This window comes from Syngnathus leptorhynchus, chromosome 1 (assembly GCF_054491065.1).
Source record: "Syngnathus leptorhynchus isolate UIUO chromosome 1, UIUO_Slep, whole genome shotgun sequence".
Lineage (NCBI taxonomy): Eukaryota > Metazoa > Chordata > Actinopteri > Syngnathiformes > Syngnathidae > Syngnathus > Syngnathus leptorhynchus.
In genome coordinates this window covers 4,097,525-4,122,987 of record NC_141195.1, presented here as the reverse complement: position 1 = coordinate 4,122,987, position 25,463 = coordinate 4,097,525, and the positions used below count along the sequence as shown (strand labels likewise).

The following is a 25,463-nucleotide window of genomic DNA, read 5'->3' as shown; positions in this document are numbered from 1 at the left end:
GTGTTTTGTCATAGAATTCACAAATAAATGTTTGAATTTTCATTCTGGTTCATTTTCTTTTCGCTTTTTGATCATTTTGTCATTCTTTGACAATTGCAAGGATGGATGGATGGATGGATGGATGGATGGATGGATGGATGGATGGATGGATGGATGGATGGATGGATGGATGGATGGATGGATGGATGGATGGATGGGCGGACGGATGGATGGACGGACGAACGGACAGTGTGTGTGTGTTTGCATATAAATACAATGGAATTCATGATAAATCAAAAGGAATAATGGTAATAAGTTCGAAAAATTGTCGTTAGTATAGCTACATGTCCCTGGTTTTTGAGTTGATTAGAAATGCATTGCGTTGCTTTACCCATTGAATGACAAATAGACTGCAGAAAACACACTATTTAAAAAACATAAATTGTTTTTATTTCCCCCACAAAAGGAGAACTCCTCTGGTGAACTTACAGAAGCAAACATTGGTGACTAACGTGCAGTAGCAATGAAAACTATACAGTACACTGAAACTTGTAAACACACAACAAAAATATTGTTCACAGTTAAATCTTAAGGTTATTCACCGTGCCAGAAAAACAAGAAAAACCAAACAAGCAAACAGAATGCAACTACAAAATTTTATTGGGCTACATGAAGCTACTTGTGGGTTTTGGTTGCTACATTGACTAACAGGGCTAAATCTTACACTCGGGACTTGGGTCTTTCTATCTCAAAGGATAACTATTCTGAGGTCCGATGGAAAGATCACAATTAACACAACAGTAGTACGTAATATTGCACCACCCAGTCAACATCCAGAGTAATAATCTTTCAACAGAAAACAAAACGTGCATTAATAGTGAGCCAGTATGATTTAAAGTTTTAAGATGACCGGTCAAGACTGAGTAGCCAACCTTGCGTCAATATTCCGTCTCTATTCACAATGCCGCAGCAACAGTTGGAGCAGCAGTATACAGAGCTATTTTTCTCATAAAAAAGAGCCACTAAAACATTTTAGGATGTTTTTGGTTGGGTGGAATGGATTAATAGCATTTCCATACATTTCAATTCAAATAGTATATTTATACATAAAGCAGACATGAAGATGACCAAAAGCGTTTTGCTTCATCACCTGGGTCAAATGGATATAAAAGGTGTTCACCCCCCTATTCAAATGCCATGTTTTGTTGTATAAAAAATGTTATACGAGGGTATGCACACTTGCAAAACCACATTATATCAGCTGTTTATTTTCAATTCCCAACTTGAAAAGATTTTTTCTCTCACCAAATTGCACAGGTTTTAGGTAGTATTAAAGGTGCAATAAAACCTATAATATTTAAAAAATTATTTCGCATAATCTCTCATTTTTATAGCACAAAAACGTGTCATTTCAACAAAGGTGTGTAGACTTTTTTTTTTATATAAGAGACATCATACATTTTGCCAATCTTTATGTGCATTGATGGATTGGTTGGTTTTTTTCTGTATTAATAAAAAATAAAGAAGCAATCTCCATGAGGCCTTTACATCTTGTGATTTTTCTCTATGCTGGCCAGAGAAGAAAAGTTTTGGACACTCCTGCTATAACGCAAAAAGTGCAAGACAAAACAAAAGGACACACAAGATGCCTTTTGAATGTGAACTCGTTACTACTAACCTGCCTCCATCTATTCACTAGGGGTAATCTTGTGGAGCCCTGGCCAGGCAAGGACGTAGTAACGTGGCAAGGTGCCCTCCATGAGCCTTTCCATCCACAACCCCAATCGGTCCAGCTTGTGGTGGATCTGGAGGGTGGACGTGCTACGGGAGCGAGCAGACTTGCGTGGAGGGTGTTCGTCACGTGAAGCCACCCTCGACCTTATCGTCGAATCGTCCTCCGGCGTTTTGCTGTCCGGGTCTTCCCCGGTGTAGACGGGCTTAAAGAGACAGAAGTACTTTTTGTGGCCGTTGAGTGCCAGCACGGAGCCGGTGTAGTCCATATTGGCGCTGGCTTCGTCGTCCTCACATGCAAAGATCTGCGCGGCGTCTTGAGCGCTTTCCATCAGCGTACACATCCACTCTCTGTGTTTGTCCGTATTTAGAAAGGAGAAATGCAGCGCCGGGCTCCTAGAATATTTCAAACAATTGAAATGTCATTATCGGTTAGATGTTAAGATACTAGACACAGTTTTTACAAACTCATTTGTACAAACCGAACGTATTGCGTCTCGTCTCCTGTGCTGCGGATGCAGTTACCTCATTAAACAGATAATTAAACAAGACCCAACAGGCCAGCCCAGCTGTCATGGCCCTGATACACCAAAATTCAAAATGGCAAAGTTTTCCGTAGTTGTGTAGTTTTTACACTTGATGGCTTGAGAATAAAATAGCTTGCGTACAAGCAATTAAAAACTCAATTTTCTATAATATCTCTTGTTTTAAGAGAGTTTGAATCGTGTTTTGTTTTCAATGTAATTATCTTGGGCTAATTAACACGGACAAATATTTATTTTAAAGAGCCCTGTAAAATAAATACTGGTTTTATGATGGTGACAGTTTAGAATATAGATAAGAACAAATGATTCCAAATGTCATTTAACTGAATGGGAAATGCTATGAATAACCAGCTGCATGGAGTGGATCGCACTTTCCGCCCCCACTGCTTTTTACCAAGCTCAACTGTATTAAAATATCACCAAAGTCAGGGCTCTCACCACAGACACAAGCCCCTTTCCCCAAAATGGTACTTTCTTCTTTTGGAATGTTCGAGTCTTACACAAATGACCAGCTATAACTCCAGTTAGAAATGACCAAATAATGCACCAAATACAGCTTCATGGATGAAAAATGACCATTTCAACATACCCTGTGAAAGAGTAGACCTCTTTGGCAAACTTGCTAAGCAAAATGTTCTTCGAGGCATCCGTGATCACGAGAACAATGTTCATGTGTCCCGGCCTCAGCCTCACCAGGTTGCTTATGTAGGTGATGTCTGTCAACTCTGTCACCTCCACAAAGTTCTTCTTGGGAGGTCGACTATGATAGTAGTTATGGTTAATGGTCATTTTGGATGAATATTAAATCCAAATAAATAAACATTACCTTGACGGACCAGCACTACCCGGTGATCTATTTTCCGCTTTAGTTGTATCTTTTGCTTTTGGATTGAGGGCGTTTTCGTCACTCGAGTCACTGAAGCCACACAAAAAAAGTGTACATGATCCAAGGTGTGATTCCTTACAGAGGCACAGAGACAAAGTCGGTTTGGGGCATAGGCAAGCTCACCTGAATGCTTGGACCACCACAGTTCCAAACAGGATGAATAAGGCAGAAAAGATGAGGGACAGCAAAGGCATCATCTCACGCCTGAAAATCACCAAAGAATGAAATTAACAATCATTTATAAACATAAAGTAACAGTCCCCACTATAATAGGCTTCAGACTTTGCAGCCCTGGCTATTCAGAAATTTTCATTCCATTTATACTATTTGCGCATTCGTCCACTATATTGCAGAGCGCTGTACGCCAAAACCAGCAGACACAGACACAGCTTCTTCCCCCAGGCTGTCGCTCTGATGAACTCAAACCACTCAAAGAGACTCAGAGACATCACTGTGCAATAACATCCTGCTCTCGCCCATTAAATGTTGTTAGTTGCCTGAATTTTGCCAGTCACTTAAATGTCCTACAGAGGCTGAGCTCAACCGGAGTCAAATTCCCTGTTTGGCATGCCAAACTTGGTCAATAAAGCAGATTCTGATTCTTATGTTACGCAGAGCAACAGTACGTCAAAGTGTGTACACGACCATTTGTAATCGTTTGCCAAAATTCTACCCACCAGTTGTTGTGCAGAATGTCATCGATGACTTCAGTGAGGTAATCATAAAATGCATAGAGCCATTGGATAACAAACATCTAAGGAGAGAAAATGGTGCATCAGACAAAGTGCTTTGTGCGCATTACCAAAATTAATTCCAACAAATGTTATTCTTGGCTGAATTGGGCAGCCAAACTATTAACCCAGCCAAATAGCATACGGATGCAAATTCGTTGTTGAGCTCAGGCAGCATGGCATCATGGATCAGAATTGACGGGTCCTTCTGGAGTCGCTGCAACTCCGCCACAAGACGCTGCTTGTCATCTTCACTGCCATTCCAAGGAGTCACTGGCTTGAAAAAGGCCTTCCCGGCAGCATTGCGCCTCTCCAGGATCACCACCTGTAAAATTGGAACACGTACACACATATATTAACACACACAAAGGCAAATCTGGAAGTAATAATACATGGCGGGCTTAAACGTCTGCTGCTGTGCATTTGATCTTGTTTTAGCACAATCCTGCTTTCTTTGGGCAAATTTAGTGGGTTTGATTAAAATGCACCATAGATTTTTCACATACATATATATATATATATATATATATATATATATATATATATATATATATATATATATATATATATATATATATATATATATATATATATATATATATATATATATATATATATATATATATATATATATATATATATTACAATATTAACATATTGGTTAATATTAAATTGGGGGGGATCGGTGGACAGAGGGAATGTTCGATTGGGTGGGATGCTGGGTTGGTTATCTGGATGGATGCATAAATCAGTGGATGGGCAATTTGATCTATCTGTATAGATGAATGAGAATGTATGTAATTGGTGGCTAATTGGGTTTGTTAACAGTATTGATTTATAGTAGACAAAAATGAATGGAGTAGAGTGACATACCTGGGGTGGCAGTGGTGTCTTCGTGCTGTCCTTGCTGGTCATCAGGATGTTACAAAGCGGTTGCTGTAGTTGTTGGTAAACATAAGCGAATCTCACAACCTCCTTTGTGTTGCTCGAAGCAAAAGCCAGAAAGGCTTGGTTCACCGGAGAAAAGCTCTCGTCGTTGCCCGTAATCAGCAGCACGCAGTATCTGACGGGAGGAAGAACAGCCATGATGAAGTGCACCGTGGATGTGATTTGAGGATGCAAATAAAACACACGCTTTCTTACTTCCTCCGTCTGTGGAACTGCTTGACAGGACAGAGCTCATCAAAGAGCTTCTGATTCACCAGCCTGGGTGCCAGAAGAAATTTGTTGTTTGACATGAATTCGTCAATAATCTGCTTTTTCATCCCTTTAGTCTGCAAAGAAGGAAAAGAGTCATATCTTATGGCTTGCCTGATTACAAAAAGACTCACCTTCTTTCTTTTGTTAGGCACCCAATTAGTGACTCACCTGTATGATGTCAGCGGGGTTGTCTGTGTTCTCTTTGAAAACCAGCATGGTCGGAGCATAGGTGTTAATATTAAATTGTCTCTGCAGCTCGACCGTCTCTGAAAGGCCCTGGTCCACGTAGCCAAACTGCATGTAATCCTTATACGCGAAAGCCGTCAGCTGTGACAAGCGAGAGATTAAAACCAATGAGCACATTGAGCTGAAAATGCAATTGCGACAACACCCCCGACCAAGCTCACTTTATAAAGTAAGGGAACCGCAGGGACTTGGTCAAAGAGAAGCACGTGCGGTTTGTTGAGTTCATGCCAACTGTTCAAGAACCGCTTTTTGTTCTTGTCACTGACCTGACAAGATAAAATTAGGCTTTGATATAAATGCTGCCATCTGCATTCATGTTGTTATGAAGGAGTAAAGTCAAATTGGAGATGCTTACCCACTCCACGAGTCTTTGCGGTAGAAGATCTTCCACAAACTGCCTCAGGTGCTCCTTTGCTACAGCATAATGGAAGAACGTCACTTTGCCATTAATGACTCCGAGTATCGACGGCGTACGATGAGCGCCGAGGTGGTTGGCTAACCGTCTCTCATTGCCAACATCCACCACACCGATTCCGACACCTGCGCAGATGAGATGTGCGCCCTTTGACTTTTACCATCTACCTCAACATCTCAGAGCTATTGACTAATTTCTTGATTCCAAACCTAGCGTCTCCATTTCCTGCACCATCTCTTTCCACACGGGCGCGATGTGGATGCAGTTGAAGCACCAATCTGAGGTGATTTTTATCAGGTAGGGTCTCCTGAAGCTGTCGGGCACCACGTCGTTGACATATTGGTTAAAGTGCAGTGAGTACTTGCTGTCGGAAAAATCTCGGTGGTTTTTGCTGTTGAATGGGAAGTTAAAGAAGGACTCTTCGAAGTTGAAGTTGTCATGGCGATGACCACCGTAGCGGCTCCTGCCATACGGCTGAGTGTCATCTGTCTGTCCGTAATGGTCGTAGTTGGCACGTTTGTCCTCACTGGATAGAATCTTGACAGTAGGTAGAACATGGCTCGCTTTAGATACACATAAACTCATTAAAACACATTTTCTAAACAAACTGTGAATACAATTCATTACAAAAAGTGCAGGCATGAAATGTAATAAAAATAAAAAATACTATACAACTGTCTTCGTACATGCATGTCCTTTAAGAGGCGGGGTCCAGTTGAATGGCATGTGACATCCGCAAATCTGCTTGTGAGTATTTGGGAGTGCGCTACGGATGACAACAGCTTTGGTGCAAGTGTGCTGTGATTGTGTTCACTTGGCTGATGACCCACGATATAGCTGGGGAATATTGTAAACTATAGATAGACTATTTTTCTCTTCAATTTCACAAAATTACTTACCTCATATGATTTGGTAATCCTGATAAACATATCCTCAGCTCCTGGATTTTTGTTTTTGTCAGGATGCCTTGAAAAGAACATATTTATTACAAACTGTTAACAAGCTTGTGTCACTTTTGTGTTAAAGATACTCACCATTCTCGAGCAAGTCGCTTGTAAACTTTCTTAATCTCAATCTGACTTGCACCTTTCGTGACACCCAAGGTTTTGTACGGGTCTAGTTCAGGTCCAGCCTTGGCCACACCGAGGTCCAGAACAGATATGACCACTATGACAGCCAATGGCAGAGACATCTTGAAATCTGCCATCACTGTTACCTTCACAACATTTTAAGGAAAGGGAAAACTCAATAGGTTGTCTTGTTTTTAGGAAATGAACAATGCAGATGGGTGTAACATCAACGGAATGATTGTGCTCCTATAATAACTACAAAGGTGATTTATTGCCAAAAGCATTTTGCTTGCCATGAATCCGCTGACCTGAGGTTGAGCTGCATTGTATTTGTTTACGCAGGGAGGTATGCACTGCGTTGGAATCCTAATAATTGCTCAGTCATATTAAATAAATGCCCCAGAATTTAAATACATTATTATTTTTGAATGGCTCAGTAGTTAGTAGATAGAAATCAAGGAAAATTGTGGCGGGACGCTAAATGTTTACATTATGGGACAAATTCACACACTTTCAAATTACCTTACAGCAGATGACGACATTAAGGAATGATCACATGCAAATAAATACATAGGCCAAAACCAGAATTGTAGCGGATAGGACACCATACATTTGTTTTAACAGATATTATAATGTGACAGTAGATCACCGTGCGACAGTACTGGTTTCGGCCACGATCGAATGTCCAGGCAGATACATATGACACGAAGAGAATTTCAATTGGTACAAAAATTGTTCGTTTCCGTGTAATTGCAATAGCAGGCACCTTCAAGCGGCAGTAGTCAACCGCCACTACGCCACATTTTTACAGCGGGTGATGATGTTCGTGGGGGTTCTTAGTGTATGCTGGACGACGACAATCACAAGGCGTGTTCGGCAGCAATTCCATTTCCTCCGGGGCAAGGAAACAGACAACGATCATTCGAAAGCACAGTCTGGAAGATGAGTATTTCATGGATATGCAATCCGCGTTAATGTATTTGTGATTAGAGTCGTCATTTAATAAATAAAACCAAAACGCAAAGTGCTCATTGCTGACTGGTGTTTTACCATAGTACGGTGGGGTATGTCATATCAAGCGCATCTTTTTTAAGGCATGCTCTGGGTTGGCCAATCACAAACAAGTGTGATGTAAACAAGGAAGTAACGCTTGTAATCGACCATAAACAAGATGCACAGAAAGGACGTGTATTTTCCAAAATTGTTATTATTCTTGCATATTTTAGTGTCACATTACGAACAAGATCTGTTGAGAAATAGTTTGTGTTCAAAGCGTAAATGTACGACAAAGACATCTCTTGGTCAAATGAGCCATATCCGCGGTTTTATTTTGGAAATCTCGAAATCCGATATAATCTGGTAAAATGCTGAAATTGTGATGTAAGTAATTATTATTTTAACTAAAACAGTAACACTTATACACGAAATAAAGGCAAAAACGCTCAGACCCTGCCAAATCTGCAAAAAAACAAACAAACATCTGTTGGTCAAATGAGCCATATCCGCGGTTTTATTTTGGAAATCTCGAAATCCGATATAATCTGGTAAAATGCTGAAATTGTGATGTCAGAAATTATTATTTTAACTAAAACAGTAACACTTATACACGAAATAAAGGCATAAACGCTCAGACCCTGCCAAATCTGCCACAAAAAAAAGCCCATTATGGTTACGTCATTCACAGAACAATACGGAAAACAGGAAGTAGACACGGGACACAGCTCAACGCGCTGACATGAAATATCCCCTTTACGCTCTGTACGTGTATGTTTTTTTTTAGTTTCGTTTTTAAACACAGCTTTTCTGACAGCTGTTTAGTACTTAATGGAGAATGGAGGAAGGTCACAAGAAGATTCTTCAGCGCTATAGGATAAATATTGTCACAAGTTTGGATCCATCAAGTGTCTATGACGGTCTGCTTCAGAAAGGGGTTTTCACTGCAGAGATGATCGAGAAAATAAAGGTAGGATGGCAATGGACACTGTAGTTGAAAAATTGGTGATAAACTGTAGTGATACGCCAATTTTGAAGTATGGCGAAAGGGGGGATGTTGCGTGCAGCTTGGTGGACAAGTAGTCAACGCATCAACTTCCTCTGGGGTTCTGGATTCTGTTACAAATAAAAATAAATCCTTCTTCCCCCCCCAGACGGAATCATAGCAGACCAAGTCAAGTCAAGTTTATTTGTATAGCCCTACATCACAGGGCTTCACATAGACTAACAATTGACAATTGACAATCATTCTCAACGCATCCCCTGATCTGGAGCTCACAAAAGGGCAAGGAAAAACTTCATCCATCCATCTTCTTCCGCTTATCCGGGGTCGGGTCGCGGGGGCAGCAGCTTTAGGAGGGACTCCCAGACCTCCCTCTCCCCAGCCATTTCATCCAGCTCATCCCGGGGGATCCCAAGGCGTTCCCAGGCCAGCCGAGAGACGTAGTCTCTCGAGCGCGTCCTGGGTCGTCCCCGGGGTCTCCTACCGGTGGGACATGCCCGGAACACCTCCCCGGAGAGGCGTCCAGGAGGCATCCTGATGAGATGCCCGAGCCACCTCATCTGGCTCCTCTCAACGTGGAGGAGCAGCGGCTCTACTCCGAGTCTCTCCCGGATGACCGAGCTTCTCACCCTATCTCTAAGGGAGAGCCCGGACACCCTGCAGAGGAAACTCATTTCAGCCGCTTGTATCCTGGATCTCGTTCTTTCGGTCACGACCCATAGCTCGTGACCATAGGTGAGGGTAGGAGCGTAGATCGACCGGTAAATCGAGAGCTTTGCCATTTGGCTCAGCTCTCTCTTCACCACAACGGACCGGTACAGAGTCCGCATTACTGCCGACGCTGCACCAATCCGCCTGTCGATCTCGCGCTCCATCCTGCCCTCACTCGTGAACAAGACCCCAAGTTACTTGAACTCCTCCACTTGGGGGAGGATCTCATCCCCGATCCGGAGAGGGCATTCCACCCTTTTCCGACCGAGGACCATGGACTCGGATTTGGAGGTGCTGACCCTCATCCCGACCGCTTCACACTCGGCTGCGAACCGCTCCAGTGAGAGCTGGAGATCACGGACTGAAGAAGCCAACGGCACCACGTCATCTGCAAAAAGCAGTGACGCGATGCTGAGGTCCCCAAACCGGACCCCCTCAACGCCTCGACTGCGCCTAGAAATTCTGTCCATAAAAATTATGAACAGAATCGGTGACAAAGGGCAGCCTTGGCGGAGTCCAACCCTCACTGGGAACGACTCCGACTTACTGCCGGAAATGCGGACCAAACTCTGGCATCGGTGATACATGGACCGAACCGCCCTTATCAGTTGGCTCGGCACCCCGTACTCCCGAAGCACCCTCCAGAGAACCTCCCGAGGGACACGGTCGAACGCCTTCTCCAAGTCCACAAAGCACATGTGGACTGGTTGGGCGAACTCCCATGGACCCTCGAGGATCCTGCCGAGGGTGTAGAGCTGGTCCACTGTTCCACGGCCAGGACGAAAGCCACACTGCTCCTCCTGAATCCGAGGTTCGACCTCCCGACGGATCCTCCTCTACAGCACCCCTGAATAGACCTTACCAGGGAGGATGAGGAGTGTGATTCCCCTGTAATTGGAACACACCCTCCGGTCCCCCTTCTTAAAGAGGGGAACCACCACCCCAGTCTGCCAATCCAGAGGCACCGTCCCCGATGTCCACGCAATGCTGTAGAGGCGTGTCAGCCATGACAGCCCCACAACATCCAGAGCTTTTAAGAACTCCGGGCGGATCTCATCCACCCCCGGGGCCTTGCCACCAAGGAGTTTTTTAACTACCTCAGTGACTTCGACCTCCGAGATTGGAGAGTCCGCCTCAGAGTCGTCAGGCCCTGCTTTCACGATGGAAGGCGTGTCGGTGGAATTGAGGAGGTCTTCGAAGTATTCCCCCCACCGACTCACGACATCCCGAGTCGAGGTCAGCAGCACACCATCTCCACTGTAAACAGTGTTGACCGTGCACTGCTTCTCCCTCCTGAGACGCCGGATGGTGGACCAGAATTTCCTCGAAGCCGTCCGGAAGTCATTCTCCATGGCCTCGCCAAACTCCTCCCACGCCCGGGTTTTTGCCTCAGCAACCGCCGAAGCCGCGTTCCGCTTGGCCATCCGGGGACCTGTCAGCTGCCTCCCGAGTCCCGCAGGCCAAAAAACATCCTAAAATGCAAGGAATAATTGCTACGTGAATATTTTTCATCTTTCATGAAATATTGAAAGGTTTTTGATGGATATATGGAACCAAAACGTGTTTTGAAACAATCATCCAGAAGTAATTATAGCCATATAATCGACCACGTTGTAACTCTCCTTGGAGCCATAAAACTTTAAATCACTCTCCTTCAAAATACAACTCCAACAAATATGAGCTTTTGTAAAAACAAGCATGACTGTTATTCATGTCAAGAACATTAATCTTAACAGAGCTCAGGAACACCACGGGACCAAGCTAGGCAGCTGGCGCGGGACCTGGCAACCCGTGGGAGTCGGGCCTTCCCTCTCTTTCTGGAATGTCTTCAGGGCTCAGAGCAGCACAGTTTGGCAGAGCTCCTTCAAAGTGGAGGGTCAATGTCCAACCACCTCATTCACCCAGTTGTCCGGACACTTCCAGTTTGTAAGTGCACATTTGTCTATCACAGGGGTGTCAAACTCATTTTTGTCGCAGGCCACATTGTAGTCATAGCTTTTTTCGGAGGGTCCATTATGACTGTCAACCCAAATAAATGTATGAGCACCTCATATGTACAGTAAAAGCTACAAAACAAACTGACAACTAACTCGTTTTCAAATCAGATTAGTAAAAACTGGTCAAATATAATAAAAAACAGATATTATTAAATGATGTGGCGAGCCGTAACTGGCCCCCCGGCCTTGAGTTTGACACACGTGCTCTCTCACGTTTGTTTATGTCTGACCTTGATTTTGCAGTGAAAATGTTTGTCATGTCACAGGTGGTGTGCATTTGTGAAGCTTTCTGATGCAGTTAGTAAAAACAATATCCATTTGAATATTTTGTTGGAATTTTGATTAATAAACTTTTTATTCTTTGACATAAAGACTAATGAGTTGTTTTTTTAACAAGGACATGATAAATTCTATGACCTATGTCAGTATTTTTTGCACGCCCTATATTATGGCCATTACTTGTTTGTGAGTCTGACGCAAGGAAAATTTGCTCTTCTTCTGTGTATGGTTTCAAAAGCATTCTGAAACTTGACACCTTGCATTGAGCAGATGCTTAAACAACAATTGTTTCTTGTGCAGCCTCTGCAGTGGATTTCCAGAAGCAAATAAAGGCTGCCCCTATCCATCCACTGCACACTCCTGCTCCATGTAAGTTATCGTATTTGTGTTGGGTTCCAAGTTTGAGTGATTGGTTTATGAAATGAACATGAGTGCATGCTTCTGCCACAGCCCCCGGAGCAGAGAACCGACAAGCTCAGACGCAGATCAGAACCCGCATTGAAGGCAGGAGACGGCGGGACAGCCTTCAGGTAAGCACCAATTAGTTGTTATGGACTTGTATGGAATAAGGGAGCTGGAATTGACATATGTAAAGAAGAGCTTATTTTAACGGTTACTTTTCTTGCCTTTTATGCTTCCTCTCAATGCGCGGATAAAAGATGGACGTGGTGCCAGCCATTTGTGTAAGCGGTGCATTACGGAATTGTTTTTGCAAAATGTTCCCACTTACACCTGGCTTGACAAATAACTCGTGGTTTCGGAAACAAAACGTAATTACTGACGAGTTTGCCAATGTTTTTTTATACGTTTTCGGGGGTGCTGTGTCTCAAGTAGTCTTCCCTCTCCCTCTCTGTGTGGAGGAGGAATAGCTCTCCAGGTGACACCATGTAGGTACCACATCTACCCGGGTGTTCAGATCGGCTTGGGGTCTAAAACCAATTCTAAAAAAGTTTATTTATTATGATTGTCAATGTCTTCTAGATAGGCTACAAAAAAGTGTGGAAGAACTAGTTTTGAAATCAGAGACTAGTAATAACTGTTCGAATATTTTAAAAAGACAAATTGCAAGCAATATCTCTATTTTTTTTAAAGTGAAGACAATTTGTAATTTTAGTAATGACACAAAGTCAAAGCAAAGTCCGTCTTCGCGGGCCACAAATGATATGGCAGGCCACATCTGGCCTTGGGTTTGACACCTATATTTTAGGGTTCAAAAATGTTTTGGTAAGATTACACGGGCTCAACTTTGTTCTGTAACTCGACTGTCCTTGAACTCTTTGCATTGAAATGAACGCAATACAATAAAGCAGTTCCATCTCCCCCAATTTTATTGATATATTTCATGAAGACACACAGTAAAGCGCAGAGCTCATTTGCACTGATGGTAAGTCAATTCCTTATGTGATGGAATTTACAGGTGACAGCAAGAGGCAGAATACCTGTTAGTGGTAGGATCTGCACACAAAAAAAAAAACAGTCTGTTAATGGAAGCACGTTGTTTAGAGATTTGTATGATTTTTTTGTTTCTATTGGATGACTTTACTACTGCAAAACTTATCTGGAGTTGCTAAAGTAGTGATTACTTACATATACATCTGTAAGAAACCTCCAAGTACTTGTAAGTGCCTCTACAGGGATCTCCAAAAACAGAATTGGAAGCAAAAGTTGTACAGCTGCTGGTCCCGTTGCAACTATGGATGCAGAAGAAGTTGTTTTAATACTGTACTAATAATACTGCAACTGTTTTGATGAAGTCATTGAATAATTTAAAAACTATAACTTTTCAAACGCCCAGGCCTTAATATTGTCATCCAAACAACCTTATCATGATGTCAGTCCGACACATTTGATAAGATATTCCTGTTCTAGCATACTCCTGAAGCAGGCAGTAATGTGCATTCCCAAATGACCGCACCTGCCACTAATAGGAAACTTGACTTTGGATTTGTGCGATTGGCTGGCAACTAGTTCAGGGTGCACTTTTAGCTCAACTGTAAAAGGATCTTCCTTGACCCATGCAAAGTTTCATGGAGAAAATACGTTTTCCCTGTGAGAGCGACTTCTTTCAATGACCTTGGACGAGATGGGGTATACCTTGAAGTTGTTGACAGTCAATCGCAGGATAAACGTAAACAAGCAACCTTTCACACTTGCATTCAAATGTTCAGTTTATCTAATAAGCATGCGAGAGGAAGCTGGAGTGCTCAGAGAAACATCACGCTGGAGCAAAAAATGTCACACAGGACGGCTTAAAATGAGATTTGAACTGGGTGGGGCCCATTTTCCGAACTAACGCACGTTAAGCCTAGTCTGAACTATAAGCACAGACACATGGTTTGCAGTCCTTTCCACCCATTCCAAAACCTTGTGAAATTATTTTCAGATGAGGCTGTGATTTGTCCCCAAGTGTGGCATCTTTTATCTGGTGGCCACAATGTCAGTAGGATTGAAGCACTCATCATTTGTTAACTGTCCCTGAGGCCTTTCAAATGTGCACGTGGTCTGATCGCGGCGTCCAAACTCAGCACCCAGCACGGATATGACTTGTTTTTCATCTGGCATCAAGATGAGAGAAAGAACATTGGTGGTGGAAATGTGGGCAGTCACAATACAAATGTTTTTTAAGAAAAGCAATATCAATAAACACAAGATAAAATTTACTGCAATGTATAATGCTTGTAACATACAGGAATTCAGCATGAAAAATGGTTGATCTCACCACAAACCAAATGCGCCAAATTCTTGTCACACACCACGACAACCACTGTTGAAAGTAAATTAAAAACATTAGATATAAAATGATATGCATTCTTTCTAATTTCAACGCTAGCAACGTACTTGCAGGCACGCAAGTGAAATTGGTCTGCAAATATTTGGAGGTGCCACTACAAGGATCAGGGGAGTTGAAAAGCCCTGTGTTCACTTCGCATGATTTTTTTGCCATTGCATCTGCAGACATAAAAATAAAAGTCAGCAGAATAAACATATAAACTGTTACAATAGTTTTACTTTAATCATGGCATGTGATGTACGTACATGCATATGCACTGAGGCAGATGTGCTAGCCAGTTGGCTACTCTACCATGTCAGGTGCAGCAGCTTACATTCATTCATTCATTCATTCATTCATTCATTCATTCATTCATTCATTCATTCATTCATTCAAATAACACTTACCAAATAAGAAAAATGCATACCATACCATACCTTAAGCTGATGTCTTCCAAAACGTCATCCTGAGAGCAGGCCGTGTCAGCCAACTGCCCTGCAGATATGCCATCACTGCACACAAATGAGTTTGAGCGCCCATATAAAGCCTCCTTGACGCTGATGACTTCGTAATCTGTCACATGACAAGAGATGTTCTCTTTGACAAGTATAAATGCTAGATTATTTCAATCCGTGAAGGTTTTAGGTGTATGAGACATTATTGAAGACAAGGGCGGAGTTTTACAGCATTGTAGGCGATGGACGTTCGAAGAGCTCGTATCACAGGTTGTCACTTGCCTTGGAGAAGAACCATTAACTGTGCAAACCAAAATAAATGTATGAAAAGCTTGTTTGGGGTGGGGGGAGCTACAGTTGTTGAACATAGAGTTTAATAGTCACCTTCTGTGAGGAGAAAAAACGAAGCTGTAAGCACTGAAAAACAAACATAAGTTTAGATACAGTTAATGGATGGCTACACAAAGACCTGAGTCCATTATTCAATTGTGGATTATTCTTAGTTTAGAATATGTTCATCTGGCGAGACATGCATAGCTTTTTGTTTTACTACACTTGGCGACCCTAAATAAAAAAAAAACAAGTGCTTTAGTTTTTGTTAACATTTTTAATAAATCAAACCGACAATTTCCACATATCCTAAAAAGATGTTTTTTTTTTCCTAGAATACTGTTAAAAAAATCTCTCTAAATTTGCATTAGTGAGCACTTTGGCTTTGCCGAGATCCAAGTGTAGCATATCTATCAATATTCTGGTTTGATAGTTTGAATGATATTTGCACGGGTGTGCTTAATTGTTGCACTGAATTTTTCTAGAAGTGCTCTAACATCAGTCTTTCTGCAAATCTTTTTAAAGTAACAAAATGAGTTTTGAATAAAAGGGATACTCATACATCGCTGAGGTGAGCCTGAAGTAGCAAGGCATGTTTTACATGATCCGATCAGTAGCACTAATGATGTTCACAGCAAAGTCTCATATTCACAATGCATTTGAAGCTTCCACTCAAGCTGGTTTGGCAAAAGTCACACACCCTAATTACGTCCCTATATGTCCCCGTCAACAAATGTTAGAGCTATTTATCATTTACTAGATTGCTACCACCACAAATAACATCCATCTATTTTCTGTACCGCTTTGTCCCCACGGGGAAGAAACTGGTATCACCTGTAAAGTAGTGTGCATACAGTATACATACTTTAAAATTAATGACTAAAACATATCTTAGTGCCTGTAGCACTGAATGCTGGCTGTCAGGGGTGTGACTGATGTTTAGAAAATGTGCCATTAAGAAAGATGAACTTAAGTCACTCGCTAACCATAAGATTAGGTACACAGTAAGCATGCACTATCTCATGGACTTTCATGACTGCTTTTACAAAGACTCACAGACAGAGCGGTTAAATAATTTCTTATTGTGGTGACACCTCAGCAAATTTACAACCATGATATAATCACGTTTATTCATGTAGTGCTTGTTGTAACAGTTGTTGTGAAGCAGTCACCGTAACAAAGCACCTGTACACATCTTTGTTTTCCTTGCTCAACAATGGACATCTCAAACAACATCCAACAATACAATACACCTTTATTGATGTAGTGCCTGTTGTAACAGTTGTTGTGAAGCAGTCACCGTAACAAAGTACCTTTAAACAATCTTTTGTTATTAAGTGTCAATTACAGCGAGTACTCACACTTCCTTAGCAGGATAAAGTCCCTTAGAGCCTTGAAGGCAATGATCTGACAAGTAAAACCACAGACTGTCCCTTTCAAGTGGGGAAAACTGCAAAAAGAGTAAGCTGACATGACAGGCATGGTAGACTTTTTGTACTACAGTCATTCCTCACTATATCACGGTTCACGGCCTCACTGCTTCACGGATTTTTGTCAGTGCATTGTGATATGGCTTCAGATGAAAAAGACACTACAGAGTGGAGTCAGGCCGCAGAGGCGCACTATATAGTACGTACTGATGATTACAATTATTTTACTGTAGTTAAAACAGACCAACCACAATCCTAAATCTCACCGTACTGTCCTTCCAGCCAATCATATAGCATGACATCATAAAAAATGTTAGAAAGTGTTAGAACCCGAGCCGATCTGAACACCCGAGTAGATGTAGTACCTACACCGGAAAGGAAGCTGTGCTTCCTGTTTCTCACGAACCACGGTATTGACCAGAATTGATCAAAAATCCCTCGTCCGCCCTATATGTTAGGGTTTATAAACTATCTTGATCGTATGATTATGTTGGGATGTAGACTAGAATGATGAACTTTGTTTGAACCTTTTAACTTTCCTTGACTCTGAAAAGTTTAACCATTCAGTTGTTGAAACTTTCCAAATGGTGTGGAAACATCCTTGTTTAGTTAGTCATCTAATCGTAAAACAATAAACTGGGACCCTCTGCACTGGTTGACCATTTGCTGAGGTGACCACCAACTGGGACCCTCTGCACTGATTAACCATTTGCTGAGGTGACCACCACACATGTCAAATGTCACCCCCACCCTACTTGTTCTCAATAAATATGCTCTTGTAAGAGACTAACGGCAGAGTCTGTTCGAACATTGCTGTATCTACAGTAACGGACAAGCTCTCCACTTGCAAGTGCTTAAAGGGCATACTGTCTCTCGTGTGGTTCTTGCAGAATAAGTTAGAGTCAGAACATCTCTAACACTGTCTGAAACCCAGACGAAACCAATTAAAAGTGCCTTTAAAGTGGTCTCGAGACCAATATCAAGCTCAAACTGCAACACTGTTAAATTTGGTTAATTGCAGGTTGATTCACATTTTGTATTGTATTGTGACTCATTTATTTGTCGTACTTTTGAGCAGCCAGTGCAAATACATTGATGTCATTGCTTACATAAATTTCCCCTTGCCCCCCAGATCTACAAAATGGATGCCACCCCACGCGGACACTGCCTTATTATCAACAACGTGGATTTTGAGCCACAGAGCGAGTTGAGTAATCGCACGGGGTCCAACATTGATTGCGACAGGATGGAGAAACGATTCAAAGCACTTCACTTTGTCGTTGAAGTGAGGGCAAATCTCAAAGAGCGAGTAAGAATCCTTCCTTGTTCTTGCGAGATGCCAAATGGTGTGATGCTAACACTTCTCTCCACATTACAGCGGCTCAAACACGAGTTGTCCAATTTATCCAAGAAGGACCATTCGCTGTACGACTGCTGCGTGGTCATCATTCTGTCCCATGGGACAGAGGTGAGATGCGTTCGTATTTATAAGGCAATAATGTTCAGCCCGTCAATGTTTCACTTGCGTCTTCACTACTGTTATGGCCGCTGTATGTATTTCTCCAATTACAGTAGATACAGTAGGCGTAAATGGACTGCACTTATACGTATCTACACCACATGGTGCCCAAATTGCTTTACAATACACTAAAGGGAGGCTGCTGGTATGCAAGGCATGCTACCAGCAAATTGGGGTTCAGTGTCTTGCTCAAAAACACTTTGACATAGTCATCAGTGTTGAGGATCGATCCCACAACCTTAGAGTTGAGAGGCGAACACTCTACCATTGCTGTCCCTGTACCACTGCCCAGTCACTTGGGTTGCATTTGACTGCGTTTGGTTGAGTCAGACCCAAATGAGTACCGTGTTTTCCGGACTATAAGGCGCACCTAAAAACCTAAAATGTTCTCAAAAGCCGACAGTGCACCTTATAGTCCGGTGCGCCTTATATATGGATCAATTTATAAATTTGTTGATCCATACTGGTTGTACACAGTGCTCTGCCAAAATTTTCAGTACGTTTTAGTATGACTCGTAAATTACATTGCACATCGCTTACCAGCATTACGGCAACCGTGGTCAGGGGGCGTCACTGAATAGCTGTTGTACCCGTGAGGCTATTTCATTTCAAAATAAGCTGTTCTGTTAATGTTTCGAGTAAATTTACGGATCAATATGGAAGGGAAACATAGGTAAGCAGTACCAAGGTGTCAGATCGAACTTTAATCAGTTCCGATCATTTTATAAGCCGTCGTTTGAGAAACGCGATTGTTTACACTTTGTTGAAGCTCATGGGAGTCTGCGGGTGGCTAAGGCTATAGTGATAGCTGCCGTACGCACAAGGCTATTACATGTCAAAATAGGCTGCTCTGTTAATGTTTCGAGTAAATTTACGGATCGATATGGAAGGGAAACATAGGTAAGCAGTACCAGAACTTTAATCAGTTCTGATCATTTTATAGGATAGTTTGAGTAACGCGATTGTTTACAGAGGGCTCATTGGTGATTGGCTAGTGGATGCATACCGCAACCCTAGTCAACCGCAGTTTGTTGCAGTATAACTTCTATTTTGTGCACTTTATAATCCGGTGTGCCTTATATGTGGACAAAGTTTTAAGAAGGGCCGTTCATTGAAGGTGCGCCTTATAATCCGGTGCGCCTTTTGGTCCGGAAAATACGGTACCCTAAATCTCAGACAACGCAATGCCACCTTTTCAGGTGAATCACAACCGTTTCCCCGGTGCCGTTTATGGAGTAGACGGCCAGTATGTTCCAGTGCAGCACATCACAAACTACTTCAACGGGAAACACTGTCCCTCGCTGCAGGGGAAACCCAAACTTTTCTTCATCCAGGCCTGCGGAGGAGGTAACTAACAGTCAACGTTGACTCCTTTGACACTGTGCATAGTATTAGCAAAGATTTGTTTTTGTCATTGAGGTGAAAAAGACCAAGGCTTCGAAGTGCCATCTGATGAGTTCGAACCTTCCGAGGGCGGAGTCGATGATCAGACGGACGCCATCCCCGCTTCCTCCAGCAGCGACTCGCTGAGCACGTCTGATGAACCAGACGCCGGCGCCACACTGCCCACCCCAAGTGACATTCTTGTGTCCTACTCTACTTTTCCGGGTACACTCCATTGCAGAGTTCAGAATGAGCAGAGTTGTATGTAGCCATTCTGGTCCACCCGATGGCAGTAGTGCACCTCAAGGGCATTTCTTTTACCCGATTATAGAGCTTATATTTTCATTTGTATTGGAACGTTTATGAATAAGCATGCGAACACATTTCATATATACATAAACTCTCAACCCACACCATCCTCATATTGTTTTGATCAATTGACACCGCACAGGTTATGTGTCTTGGAGGGACACTCAGTCAGGCTCCTGGTACATCGAGACGCTGGACCGCATCCTTGAGGAAAATGCTGCCACTGATGATTTGGTCACAATGTTAATGATGGTGAGCTTCTCTTCTCATTATAGGCATAGCTATATTTTCTGTTAAAATAAGTCATTATTCGACGATTAATTTTAATTGTTTGTTTTCAGGTTAACAATGAAGTCTCCCAGAACTCTGCAAAAGGCATCTATAAGCAAATACCAAATTCATTTAACTCCCTTCGAAAACTTCTTTACTTTCAAACCTCAACCCCAAGACAAAATTTAGCTCAACATAAATAGATGTTACCGTACTCTGTACTGTGCCCATTTTTTAAAAATAAAAAAACGACAGCAATTTATTGGGATGATATGGTCTATTTTCATTTGATATTTTGGAACTAAAAACAAAAACTGAATAATTGTAGTTTGTGTTACGGGTATGTTTTAACAGCAGATTCATTGAGTTTTGCTATACATGATTGGTTGTCAATTTGCACATTTGTTGTATTATTTTTCATTTCTTTGTAGATTTTTATAAGAGATTTTTGGACTGTGAGTAATTTCTACAAAATAAAATGTTGGTTCAGGATAGTCTTTGTAATTGTCGTGAAACCACTTATGCCGTTGTGCTTGTGTGTTTTCAAATTGCCAGATCAGAGTGATAACACCTGAAAGTATTTACACAGGCATCCTACAAATAAATGTTGAGCTCTACTGTGTTGCCCACGTATACGATATTTAACATATTAATATAAGAATTTGAATCTCTTCATGCATGTTCGCTCTTATTCGGCATATGCAGTTTTGTTTTTTTCATTTTCAGAGTTTGCACATTTTTTTCAGTTTCAGTGAATGCAGTTTTTTTTTTTTTAAATAACAGTTTCAGTGAATGTAGTTGGACATTTCAATTTCAGAAAAAAATGATTAATTATGCATTTATTATGTCTAGTCTGATTTGCTTTTAGCAATCGCCCATTTACCTGACAACAGTCGAATAAGGGGAGTACCAACACTTTCCACTTGAAGCACTGTGCGTTGCCAACATTGGCAGACAGACACTCTCGCACTGTTGTCAGCCAAAGAGTCTGCTAAAAGAAATGAAAGTTAACAAATTAAACTGGTAAATTATGACAAATTCTGAGTAGTGTTCATATCAATTAAAGAAAATGTATTAAGATGATTTACTTGTCAGACCTTATCTTGCAAAGAAAGTGGGAGTACTTTCTTTATTTGACCCTCTTCCACTCTGGAGTTGCACGCAGTGAGAGGTGCCGAGCAGGTGTGGACATAATTATTGCCCCCCCCCCCCCCCCCCCCCCGCCCCCAGATGGCCCCTGTACATTGGGTTCACCCCGGTGGTTGAGAGAGTAGCCTTCCTCTGTCTTCAGGTGGGGCGACACGTCCTGATTGCTATTTGCACCTTGCAACAAACAGTAGAGAGCAAAGGGAGGCACCTGTTCTCAGTGTGTAGTAGAGTGGCTGAGTCAGTTCATGAGTGTGGGAGAGGAGGGTGGAAAAGGAAGGATGAAGTCATTATTGCCAGACTGAGGATAGGACATACTTTTCTTAACAGCACTCTCCACCTTCTGGGGAAACACCGGGATGGGCTGTGCTCTGAGTGTCAGGAGGAGGAGACGGTGCAACATGCGCTGCTTTCCTGTAGGAAATATTATGGGCAAAGGGTTGAGTTGGTGGAGAAGCTGCGGACAGAAGGGCTTCAGGGAATATCGGTGAAAACGCTGTTTTTTTGAGTTTTTTTAAAAGCACTGGTCTGGTGAGGAGAATTTAGTGTTGTGATGTGAAAAAAAAAAAAAAAAAAAGTAGGGGCGGCAATGCAACTAATAGGATGCAAGCTGCCGTTAAACCCCAACGAAGAAGAAGAAGAACAAACAGTAGTTTAGAGGACCCAGCCTTTTTGGAGTGCTCAAGAGTGCAATGCTCACTAGGGAAATGACAGTGAGACCTGGAAAAGCGTAATTAGGAGGAACGGGACTTAAGATTGTTTGTTATTTCTGGTGGAGGTTGAATATCTGAAACAATCTAGAAAATGATAAATAGCTCTGGAACATTTGATGACGGGGACATACAGGGGTGTAATTAGGGGTTGTGGCTTTTACCAAACCAGCTTGGGTGGAAGTCTCAAATGCTTCCTCTAATTATGAACACAAGAGACTTTGCTCGGGGCATCATTAGTGCTACTGATCGGATTGTGTAAAACATGCCTTACTACTTCAGGCTCACCTCAGCATTGTGTGAGTATCCCCTTTATTCAAAACTAATTGTGTTACTTTAAAAGGGTTTGCAGAAAGACTAATGTTAGACCGCTTCCAGATAAATTCAGCGCAACAACTGAGCACAACCGTGCAAATATCATTCACGCTATCAAACCAGAATCTTGACAGATATGCTACACTTGGATTTCGACAAAAGAAAAGTTCTCACTAATACAAATTTAGACAGATTTTTTAACATTATTCTAGGGAGAAAATGTCTCTTTAGGATATGTAGAAAATGTCAGTTTGGTTTATTAAAAATATGAACAAAATAAAAGCAGTTTTGTTGTTCTTGTTGCTATTTTTTAGTGTCACCAAAACAAAAATGCTGTGTGTATCGCCGGATAAACATATTCTAAACTCGGAATAATCCACAATTGAAAAATGGACTCAGATCTTTGTGTATCCATCCATTCATTGTATCTAAACTAATGTTTGTTTTTCAGTGCTGATAGCTTCGTTTTTTCTCCTCACAGAAGGTAACTATCAAACTAACTCCATGTTCAACAACTGTAGCTCTTCTTTCCTGAAACAAGCTTTTCATACATTTATTTTAGTTGGAGCAATTATGGATGATGTACAGGAAGCAACCACCTGTGATACGAGCTCTTTGAACGTCCATCGCCTACAATGCTGTAAAACCCCCACCTTTGTCTTCAATAATGTCTCACAAGCCTAAGACTGAAATAGTCGAGCATTTTTACTTGTCAAAGAGAACCTCTCTTGTCATGTGACAGATTTCGGAGTCATCAGCGTCCAGGAGGCTTTATATGGGCGCTCAAACTCCTGTGTGTGCAGCGATGATATACCTGCAGGGCAGCTGGCTAACACGGCCTGCTCAGGACGACGTTTTGGAAGACATAAGCTTAAGGTACGGTATGCATTTTGCTTATTTGGTAAGTGTTATTTGAATGAATGAATGAATGTATGTAAGCTGCTGCACCTGACATGGTAGAGTGGCCAACTGGCTAGCACATCTGCCTCAGTGCATATGCATGTACGTACATCACATGTCATGATTAAAGTAAAACTATTGTGACAGTTTTTATGTTTATTCTGCTGACTTTTATTTTTATGTCTGCAGATGCAATGGCAAAAAATCATGCGAAGTGAACACAGGGCTTTTCAACTCCCCTGATCCTTGTAGTGGCACCTCCAAATATTTGCAGACCAATTACACCTGCGTGGCTGCAAGTACATTGCCTACATTGAAATTATAAAGAATAAATATTGTTTTATAGCTGTTTTTAATTTCCTTTCAACAGATGTTGTTGTGGCATGTGATGAGAATTTGGCGCATTTGTGTTGTGGTGAGATTAACAGTTTTCCATGCTGAATTCCTGTATGTTACATGCATTTTACATTGCAGTATATTTTAGTTTATCTTGTGTTTATTATTATTGCTCTTCTTAAAAAAAAATTGTGTTGTGACTGGCCACATTTCCACCACCAGTTTCTTTCTCTCATCTTGATGCCAGATCAAGGAGAAGTCATCTCCGTGCGTGGTGCTGACTATGGACGCCGCGATTCGACCACGTGCTCATTTGAAATACCTGATGCCCAGACACAAAATGTTGAGTGCTTCAGCCCAAATGACATTGTCGCCACCAGGTATGCAAAATCAAAACCTAATCTCAGGAGACTTTAGCAAGGTTTTGGTATGGGAGGGAAGAGAAATCTTCACAAGTGTTATGTAAATTGAACATTCTAATGCAAGTGTGAAAGGTTGCTTGTTTACGTTTATCCTGCGATTGACTGTCAACAACTTCAAGGTGTACCTCATCTCGTCCAAGGTCATTGAAAGAAGTCGCTCTCAGAGGGAAAAAGTATTTTCTCCATAAAACTTTGCATGGGCCAAGGAAGATCCTTTTACAGTTGATCTAAAGGTGCACCCTGAACTAGTTGCCAGCCAATCGCACAAACCCAAACCCATGTTTCCTATTATTGGCAGGTGCGGTCATTTGGTAATGCACGTTCCTGCCTGCTGCAGGAGTGTGCTTGAACTGGAATATCTCATCAAACATCTGTGACTGACATTGTGATTTGGTCGTTAGTTTGAACTACAATATTAACGCCTGGGCTTCTCAAAGTTACAGTTTAGAATTATTCGATGACATCATCAACACACTTGTATTTTTAGAACTGTAATACGCCAATTTCTTCTGCATCCATAGTTGCAATGGGATGAGAGAATGTACAATTGCAGTTACCACTGACCTGTTTGGAGATCCCTGTGGAGACACTTACAAGTACTTGGAGGTTGCTTACACATGTCAAAGTAAGTCACTCTTTTTAGCAGCTCCAAATATTTTTTTGCCCTTGGAAAGGAAAAAAATGCCATACTTATATTAAAAAAAAAAAAAGAGATTTGAGTTCAATATTATTCAACTACCTTAGCAAATCATATTTACTGTACTGAGTGGCGATGCCTTTAGTTGTAATGTAGCACTGTACAGTACTTGAGCGGCCATGTAGAGAACGTTTGTATATCTTGCAAATAAAAATGGGGAGGCTCAAAGATTTTATAATAATATATCATAATTCTTTGAGGTTTTTTTCTAAATGTTTTTGTCTTTATTTTATATATGCATCAACTCATTCGAAAGAGGAACAGAGAAAGAATGAATTCTAAAACTTGACAATATTAGATATTAAATGAGTGACAATTTTGTGTGTGTTTTTTTTTGCAGAAACTTAAATAGATAAAGGTCACCTGTAACTTCCATCATGTACGGAATTGACTTACCATCAGCACAAATGAGATATGCCCCTGACTGTATGTCTTCATGAAACATCAATAAAATCTGAGGAGATGGAAATGCTGTATTGTATTCCAATCATTTTGTAGCCCCATAATTGTTTGGCTTGACAGTTTGTTTATTATTTGTCCGTGTTGGAAAAAAGAAGAATTGAAGAGTATTAGTAATGTTTAAAAAAGGTGATTGTGTTGTATTGGGGAAAAAAAACTTTGTAAATTGTTGAGTTCTTTTGAATTCAATTAATTTACTTATATGAACAAAGGTTTTTTTTTCTTT

General features: G+C 41.6%; 2 protein-coding genes and 1 pseudogene across 5 annotated transcripts; 2 read left to right on the top strand and 1 right to left on the bottom strand.

Annotated features, from left to right (window-relative positions):
• Positions 1–406: 406 nt before the first annotated feature.
• On the bottom strand, positions 407–7,868 carry dnajc16 (DnaJ (Hsp40) homolog, subfamily C, member 16). Of its 3 annotated transcripts, none has more exons than XM_085929497.1 (15): positions 7,453–7,868; positions 6,768–6,949; positions 6,633–6,699; positions 5,943–6,270; positions 5,674–5,858; positions 5,480–5,584; positions 5,241–5,399; positions 5,016–5,146; positions 4,746–4,935; positions 4,018–4,197; positions 3,819–3,895; positions 3,265–3,345; positions 3,082–3,171; positions 2,845–3,015; positions 407–2,106 (listed from the first exon to the last, which is right to left on the bottom strand). In XM_085929497.1, the coding sequence occupies exons 2-15, from the start codon at positions 6,938–6,940 to the stop codon at positions 1,668–1,670; spliced, it is 2,376 nt and encodes a 791-aa protein (XP_085785623.1). In that variant the 5' UTR covers positions 6,941–6,949; positions 7,453–7,868; the 3' UTR covers positions 407–1,667. The 3 variants fall into 3 exon arrangements, with proteins under 3 accessions (XP_085785623.1, XP_085785613.1, XP_085785630.1); XM_085929487.1 differs by having other exon boundaries at positions 7,570–7,868; XM_085929504.1 differs by having other exon boundaries at positions 7,326–7,467.
• LOC147061445 (caspase-9-like) lies at positions 7,665–21,341 on the top strand. The gene is made up of 10 exons (XM_085929517.1): positions 7,665–8,766; positions 11,247–11,436; positions 12,087–12,155; positions 12,237–12,316; positions 17,904–18,080; positions 18,150–18,239; positions 19,490–19,637; positions 19,710–19,898; positions 20,125–20,234; positions 20,324–21,341. The coding sequence occupies exons 1-10, from the start codon at positions 8,635–8,637 to the stop codon at positions 20,453–20,455; spliced, it is 1,317 nt and encodes a 438-aa protein (XP_085785643.1). The 5' UTR covers positions 7,665–8,634; the 3' UTR covers positions 20,456–21,341.
• Positions 21,342–21,540: 199 nt separating this feature from the next.
• Positions 21,541–25,247, top strand: LOC147061444 (L-rhamnose-binding lectin SML-like; annotated as a pseudogene). The gene is made up of 9 exons (XR_015068145.1): positions 21,541–22,407; positions 22,875–22,907; positions 22,986–23,063; positions 23,166–23,299; positions 23,513–23,622; positions 23,694–23,738; positions 23,907–24,039; positions 24,603–24,706; positions 25,119–25,247. The product of XR_015068145.1 is annotated as an L-rhamnose-binding lectin SML-like (transcript).
• Positions 25,248–25,463: the final 216 nt, after the last annotated feature.

Bases quoted from the DNA above. Each gene is read 5' to 3' on its own strand.
- LOC147061445 (XM_085929517.1), top strand. From the start codon at position 8,635: ATGGAGGAAGGTCACAAGAAGATTCTTCAGCGCTATAGGATAAATATT. The intron at 19,899-20,124 runs GTACACTCCATT...GACACCGCACAG, and splicing joins GTCCTACTCTACTTTTCCGG to GTTATGTGTCTTGGAGGGAC. The intron at 20,235-20,323 runs GTGAGCTTCTCT...GTTTGTTTTCAG, and splicing joins TGGTCACAATGTTAATGATG to GTTAACAATGAAGTCTCCCA.
- dnajc16 (XM_085929497.1), bottom strand. From the start codon at position 6,940: ATGGCAGATTTCAAGATGTCTCTGCCATTGGCTGTCATAGTGGTCATA. The intron at 6,271-6,632 runs GTAAGTAATTTT...CCTACTGTCAAG, and splicing joins GGATTACCAAATCATATGAG to ATTCTATCCAGTGAGGACAA. The intron at 5,859-5,942 runs GTTTGGAATCAA...TCATCTGCGCAG, and splicing joins GCAGGAAATGGAGACGCTAG to GTGTCGGAATCGGTGTGGTG.